The following is a 7,928-nucleotide window of genomic DNA, read 5'->3' on the forward strand; positions in this document are numbered from 1 at the left end:
GAAGGAGAAATGTGGAGGTTCATTTGAAATATTTCCCAACTTGCCTAAAGAAGACCTGCCTCAATCCCTCTCCATTTCCTCAAACCTTGAAGAATCATCTTCATCAACCATTTCAGTTCCTGTGTTCGAACAGAAGAATTTGAATCTGTCAATGGTTTTAGCCCCTTTACCTGCTGAAAATCCATTCACACCAGCAGAAACCAGCTGCTCCATCAAGCTTGAAGTTCACAACAACCAACCACAACCATCATCATCGCCATTGGCTGCAAGCATTTCAACCCAACCATCATCTCCTTCTTCAAAGACCATCCCCACGTTCTGTTCGAGTGGGATCGCACGCTCAATTCTTAAGAAAAAGATAACCAGCGCGTCATCTCAGGGATTTGGTATCAATCGACGCCCAATTCTTTACACGATCCCTGAATCTATCAAGAGCTTTGAAGTTGGTCTTTCAGAAAATCCTGACTCTGCTCCAAAACAAAACCAGTTTTCTATCAGCTTTGTGTCGACTCCAAGAAGTGGAACGAAGGCGATATCAGCATTGGACTCTAAGAAAATGCTGGGCTGGAATTTTCGTGGGATGGACAATGTCAATCTAATAGAAGGATTAAACTACATGGTTCAAAAGTATGAGCCATCCATTGTAGTGATCTTTGGCACCAGAATCACTGATGATGTTGTGGAGGAGGTTGTGGACAAGCTCGCTTTCCCTGGTTCATATATTAAGAAGTTTGATAACTATCATGGCGGTGTTTGGCTGTTTATGTTCCGAGAAGATGTGCAAACTGAAGTCTTTGAAGTTAACTCATACAGCACACAACAGGTTTCTGCATCAACATATTTTCAATTGGAAATCAATGAACCAATGGCTAGGCGTTCATATCCAGATATGATCAGGACATCATTGCAAACATGGGGACTGGATTCATTCTGTGACTCAACGTATTCGAGGGGCAATGCATTGGCATACTGATAAGGTAATTTTCAAGAAATATAAGAACCATCTTCTTAGATCTTAATCACAGAGTTTTGTAACCTTTCTGTTGCATGATTTGCTGAAAATGGCTTCTGAAGTTTATGCATCCTGTTAGTGTGGTATGAAATGTTGGTGTGATCTGGTAACTTTGTTTATGCTATAATGGATTATTGGAAAGTGGTGTAGGCATTTATTGCCGAACCACTTGAAAATCATATGCTCAATTGTTCTTCTCTTCTCTGAGCTCTCTTGTTCTAACTCTATTACATTGAGAGAGTGTGGTTTGATTGTGATTTTATAGGTGATTTCAGCATATATCTATCACTTTTGAGATATGCGGACATTATAAGGTTGGAAATTGGATTTCGAACTTCAATCACTTAGACTTGTTACTCCAAAATAAGTAACGATGAAATAAACTAAATTATAACGCACAGCCTCACCTCAAAGGTTAGAATCAGGTAAGCATTATCGAAGAATTGGAAAGTCGAGATTTTGGTCAGTTAAAACAAATTTGAAAATAACACGTAAGAAATGTATGAAGTAAGTTGTTATTTAGCTAAATTAGAGTTGTATCAAACAAATTACGATCAAAACTCTAAAATCACCACTTCTGACCATTTCCTTAACCATTTCATTAGGTGGAAAACACTCTAAAAGTTTTCTCCCATCAGTTCAGTTAGAGTCATTTTTTTTTTTCAATTCAATCATAAATATTGTAATCAATCAATTTACTTCTAATGATAATTGGATCTTTGAACATTATTGATTTATTGTCTTTTATTGACAAAAGACAAAAAAAAATGTTACATTAATTTCTTTTCTTCAATCAAATATAAGTTTGGTTGGTTAACTAAAAAAGACAAAGAAAAAAAAATTAAATGGGTTGATATAGACAATTTTATGACATGTCCCACTTGAAATATGGCTTTGTTTCATGGCATACTACAAAAGGCTATTTTTAAATTATTATGGCAGTTTCCCCTATCGAGGAAAAAATACCAAATCTAAGTTGGAGCATAATGAAGTGAAAATATATTTACGGGGACAAATTCGATTATGTAAAATTTGTATCCATTTGGTTCATAAACTTTTAAAAAACGTATAATAAGTTTTTATCTTTTTAATTTTATATTTAATAAATTTATAAATAAAATAATCTATTTTAAAAACTAATAGATTAAATTTGATTTTTCTTTTTTGGAGAAGAGATGTAAAATTGAATTTTATTTCTTTCAAAAGAAAAGTTATAAGAAGAAGCTCCAATGGAAAATTGGAATACATAGATAAAATTCACCATAATTCATTTCTTGAGATAAAAGTAATATTGATTTAAAAAACTATTAAGTTGATTTATTTCTTTTTATTCGCAACTCAAGAATAAAATATGAATTTTTTGTATTTTAGTAGTTTCTTTTTGTCCTAAAAAAAAAACTCTAAAAAAACCAAAAACCGTTTTTATTTTTATAAATAAAAGATAATGGTCAATTTTAACCCTAAACTTATGTTATATCAATTTAGACAACTTTCACTTTCATGACCTTAAACTTACGATATGTTACAATTTTAACCATCGATGTAACTTTTTTTAATTAATTCATCTACTAATTAAAAAAATTCAAAACCATTCATAAGACAAATATTTTTAATAAAAATATAATTTTGTTCAAAGATAAAGATCGGATAATAAACAAACTAACCATCGAATAACACTCCAAAATTCATAAATGTTTGCAAAAGAAATATCCTTGGGGTTAAATATTTTTAATTCTACCAAGTTTTATTAGTTGATCATTATTAAATTCTTGCACATAACTTCTTCTTTTTCTTCTAATTCAAAATTGAACAATTCTATATTCTAAACACTAAATTTCTAACTCCAAACTCCTTAATTCGATTTAGGGTCCCAAACAACCTTTAAATACATGATAAAATTACAACATTTCTTTAGGTTAGATGAAAGTTGTAATAAAAAAAATCTGGAACTTTGAGAGATGGTTTAGAACAACGAAACCAAATAACTATTTGTTAAAAGAATTAATATTCAATCTAAAAAATTTGATAGTTTGTGTGTTATTTATTTGTTTAAATTTAATTTATTTGATTGGGTGCGGTGTGGAGTAGTGTAAGTGGAAATGAAAGCAGAAATTTCTTAAGAATTCCATAATTCCTTCATCTTCTAGTTTCGGTGTCAATCCTATTCCTCCAACGTTCATCGTCACTTCCTCAACCAACAATGGCGCTTCAATCCGATCACCCACCCACCGGCGCCGGCGACGACGAAGCGGCTGCCAGAAACTATCTCAGCAGGAAGAAGCCCAAAGTACCACCCCCGATTTCTCCCTCATCGGACTTCGAATCTCGCCCTTCAACCACCATCGCCACTGTCTGCAACTGTAACCTCACTCCCTCTGAAACCACTCGTATCACTCAACAGTTCATTCACTCTCTCATAGCTCGGGTAGTCGGAAAGGACACGCGTCCAGGTCAACTCGCCGCTCGCCTTCGCCATCATCTTCGTCTAACTCAAGATGTGAAGGTCTTCGAGCTAGGTCTCGGCTATTTCGTACTTAAGTTCTCTGAAACTGATTATTTAGCTCTGGAAGACCTTCCTTGGTCAATCCCTAATCTCTGTATCCACGCCTTTCCGTGGACTCCCGATTTCAAACCCTCTGAAGCTATCAATTCTTCTGTTAATGTTTGGATCCGTCTCCCTGAGCTTTCCATCGAGTATTACGACGTGGAAATTTTGAAACGGATTGCGGACGCCATTGGTGGTCGTCTTGTTAAGATCGATCCTGTTACTAGAGATCGCTGGAAATGTAAGTTCGCTCGCTTTTGTATTTCGGTAAATTTGTGCGATCCTCTTCCATCGATGATCGAACTTGGTAGAATTCGACAAAGGATTGAGTATGAGGGTTTTGAGTTGTGTGCTAAGTGTAATCGTGTTGGTGATTTGAGACATGATTGTTCGAGTTTGAATAATCCTTCTGGTTCTTATGGATTCAATCCCCATGGAGATGAACCCCATCACTCTGTAACTCGATATTTTAAGGAATTTGGGTCAACTTCAAGTTCAAAGCAGCCATTGATTCCTGAATCTTCACGGGTGTCAGCTTGGGAATCTTCTAGGTTCATTGAAAAAAACCCACAGCTTGATTTGAAGTCGATTAATTGGCCTAACCTTCCAAAGAGTGAATCTGGAAAAGCAGGTACTAGTGTAAGAATAAGTTCTCCACATGTCCATGTGAAGGATAAAGCAATTCCAAAGAAAAAGGAGAAATGTGAAATCTCTGTTCAACCGTTGCCCAGCTTGCCAAAACAACAATCTTCAACGATAACCATTAAAGCTCCTGAGTTAAAATGTGTAGTCCCTTCTGTTGTTGAGGATCAGTTAAAGGATGCAAAAACCATCAACTCCACCATGATTGCAGACCATAATAGCCAACCACCATCACCAACCGCAAGCATTCCGTTCCTACAACCATCTCCTGCTTCAGAGGCTACTCTCAAGTTCCTTTCGGATGCAATCCTATGCTTGACAAGAAAGGAAGAGATATGCAACTCGCCATCTAAAGAGACCAATGACAGCAGTTTCCCCACTGTTTACACGATCGACCCCAAGAAGATCACAAGCCTTAACATTTCTTTGTCTGAAGTGCAAACAACCTCAATGTCGAATCAAAATCAATACACAATCGAGTTAGTTCCAACTATGAAAGGGGGAGACAAGGGTGGAGTTGGTTTGGAGGTGGAGTCAGGGTCCGAACCATGTGCTAAGAAGATGTTGGTCTGGAAGTTTCATGCGATGGACAATGCCAAGCTAATGCGAGCATTGAAGGATTTGATTCAGCTACATGAGCCATCCATTGTGCTGATCTTTGGCAACAAGATCACCGGTGTTGATGCGGTTAAGGTCATGCAGGAACTTGCCTTCTGCGGCTCTTACAGCAGCAGGCCTGATGGCTACAATGGTGGTGTTTGGTTGTTATTGTCTAAGCAAGATGTGCAAACTAAAGTTAACTCATACAGCCCACAACAGGTTTCTGCATCAGTAACGTTTCATTCTGAAACCAATGTACAACCATTTAGTCCTTCAAATGCAGATACCGAAACATCTTCTGGACCGTGGGGATCGACTTTCTTCTATACCTCAACGAACTGGATGACTTCATTGGCATATTGATGAAGTAAACTAGGAAAGTAAATAAGTATTAGATACCATCTTCTTGGAGATCTATAATCTCAAGAACTGTGTTACTTATTGATTGCTTTTGCTTGTTGATAATATGCTAAGAATGGCTGGAAAGACCGGCATTTATGTGTGAGGGGTTATATTATGTTGTGATCTTGTAACTTTGTTGTTGATATAATGGATTATTTGGAGGTGGATGTAGGCATTTATTGCTGAACCACGGTAAATCTTGTGCTCATTTGTTCTTCTCTCTTCTCCTTTGTCTTTGCAGTTTGACTTATATTAAGGCAGCCCATTAAAGAGACAGTTAAGTAGTTATAACTGTTGTAGTTATAACTTTGATGTAAATTCTGTTTTGACAGTTTCAAGAACTACTCTCTATATATACTGGATAGTTCTTCAATCAAAGATCAATAAGAAAATATTCTTCTCAATTGCATTTACTGGTTTTGTTTGATGGTATCAGAGCCTCAGCCTAACAGCAATGGTTTCTCTCAATTCAACACAAATCAATGAAAGTTTCCAACCCGTAAACAAGAACAACAGTCTGATTGTGAATCCAAGCCACCACCTATCAGTAATCAAGCTAATAGAAAACAATTACCTTACATGGAAATTGCAGATTATCAACACAGTATATGGGCACTCTTTGAAAAATCGTGTACTCAGAAGAAACACAACCAGAAAAGAAAATCTTGAATACAATTACAATAGAAAGAAATACAGAAGCTACAGAAGGAAGCTCGGAGAGGAGGAGCGTCGAAAGTTCTTCAGAATTAGTTGACAATCCAGAATACATTTCTTGGATGAGGCAAGATCGATTATTATGTTCTTAGCTCATGGGTTCGATGACTGAAGACATTGTCACAAATATGATTGGGTGCAAAACAGCAAGAGAAATTTGGGTGATGCTCGAGCAAACATACTCACCTCAAACACAGCAAAAATTATGCAGTTGAAAAGCCAACTTCAAAGAAAGGAAGTCAGTCTATCAAAGATTATGCTACCAAGATAAAGAACATCGTTGCTGTGCTAAATGAGGTTGGATGCTTTATCTCTTTGCAAGAACATATAGTTTACATTCTATCTAGACTAGGTACAGAATACGATGCAATTGTATCTGCTATTTCTGCAAAATCAAAAACAAAACCATTACAAGAAATTGTTTCCTTACTAATGAGTCATGAAAGTAGGCTGAAGAGAAATTCTATGATAAATATAGATGAAACACAACCCACTGCAAATATTGTTTCTGGACCAGATGAAAGAAAACAAAATTCTCAGAAAACTTATCAAAGAAATCGAAATCAACCTCAGTGGAACAATCAGTGGCAAAATAACAGAGGAAGATGAAATAGCAATGGTAATCATGGTAGAGGAAAGAAATTTTGGAACAATTCAAAACCACAATGTCAAATGCAATGGATTTGGACATACAGCCATGAAATGCTACTCTCTATATGATCCAAACTTTCAGCGCCAGTTCATCAACACTCCAGCACCCAATCAAACTAACTTTGGCCAAAGATTCAACCATTTCAACCGCCAGAACACAACTGGAAATAATCATTTTCAAGCATACATGGCGTCTACATCCCAGAGCAATAACACCAATGGATGGTATCCAGATACAGGAGCATCAAATCATGTCACCAATGATCTAGCTAACCTATCTTTAGGTACAAACTACAATGGAGCAGAACAAGTCCATGTTGGTGATGGAACAGGTTTGAAAATTCTTCACTCTGGCTATTCTTTTCTTATTCCTACTAATACGTTGGACTCACCCACATTAAATTCACCTATATTCTCTATTCAAAATCTTCTACATGTACGTCACATAAAGAAAAATTTGTTGAGTGTTAGTTTACCAAAGACAACAATTGCCTTTTTGAATTTCATCCAAATGTCTGTTTTGTTAAGGCACAGGGAACTGGGAAAATTTTACTACAATGACAACTTCATGAACGACCATACGGTTTATCACTAGCTAAAGCTCATCCCAATTCCAACATCAGTTTAAACAAACCTATCGCATTAATGACAACCTCTGCTTCCTGCCATACAAAATCTATGGCATAATCGTCTAGGTCATCCCTCCCTGCCCAATCGTAAACAAAGTACTACTTGTTTTTGATATTCAGAGGAGAAATTACTCCATGGTGATGGCCACTTTCGCATGATTGATTTAGGAGTAAAAGGGTAAAAATACCTGAACTTTGTGGATGAAAAAGACCAATATGTCGTTTCTTTAAGGGTTCTTTTGTATATAACCAAATTTACTTTTATGAGTATTGGTCCTTTCAATCAACAGGGTTTTATAAGTTTTCTTCAGTTTGATTCAAGCACTTTTTACTCTTTTACCCTTTTCCTTTCTTTTCTTTGAATGTAAATCCATTTTTCTGGGAGGTTCGGGTATAGTTTATCGACAATTGAGATGCATGATCTTCTTTCTAAATTTTCATACTTCTATTTGTTGTTCTAAAAGAAAGATGCCAATCATGATGAATTTTATTTTCTTTTCATAGTTTGACAACTGAGAGGTGGACGACATTCATCAACTTTTGAGGTGTTAATTTGTTCTATTAGACTTTTTAGAGTTTTTAATTTGTTAATTTTCAAGTTATTTGTCGATTAGTTGATGACTAATATATTAAATTTGATCCCAAACTAGTTGTCACTATTAAGTTTTACAATGGTAAGTTTTAATTTCAATTTGTTTGAAATTTTATAATTAAAAATTAACTAAATTAAACT

The 7,928-nt window shown here is 35.8% G+C and overlaps 1 protein-coding gene across 1 annotated transcript; it reads left to right on the plus strand.

The window, feature by feature from the left end:
* The first annotated feature begins 5,466 nt into the window (after positions 1-5,466).
* On the plus strand, positions 5,467-7,505 carry LOC103488759 (uncharacterized). The gene is made up of 2 exons (XM_008447647.3): positions 5,467-6,898; positions 7,095-7,505. The coding sequence occupies exons 1-2, from the start codon at positions 6,394-6,396 to the stop codon at positions 7,136-7,138; spliced, it is 549 nt and encodes a 182-aa protein (XP_008445869.1). The 5' UTR covers positions 5,467-6,393; the 3' UTR covers positions 7,139-7,505.
* Positions 7,506-7,928: the final 423 nt, after the last annotated feature.

Source organism: Cucumis melo, chromosome 10 (assembly GCF_025177605.1).
Source record: "Cucumis melo cultivar AY chromosome 10, USDA_Cmelo_AY_1.0, whole genome shotgun sequence".
Classification (NCBI taxonomy): domain Eukaryota; kingdom Viridiplantae; phylum Streptophyta; class Magnoliopsida; order Cucurbitales; family Cucurbitaceae; genus Cucumis; species Cucumis melo.

Excerpts from the sequence above, each read along its gene's own strand:
- LOC103488759 (XM_008447647.3), top strand. The coding sequence starts at position 6,394 with ATGAAACACAACCCACTGCAAATATTGTTTCTGGACCAGATGAAAGAA. Across the intron at positions 6,899-7,094 it reads CCATGTTGGTGATGGAACAG|GCACAGGGAACTGGGAAAAT; the intron begins GTTTGAAAATTC and ends TGTTTTGTTAAG.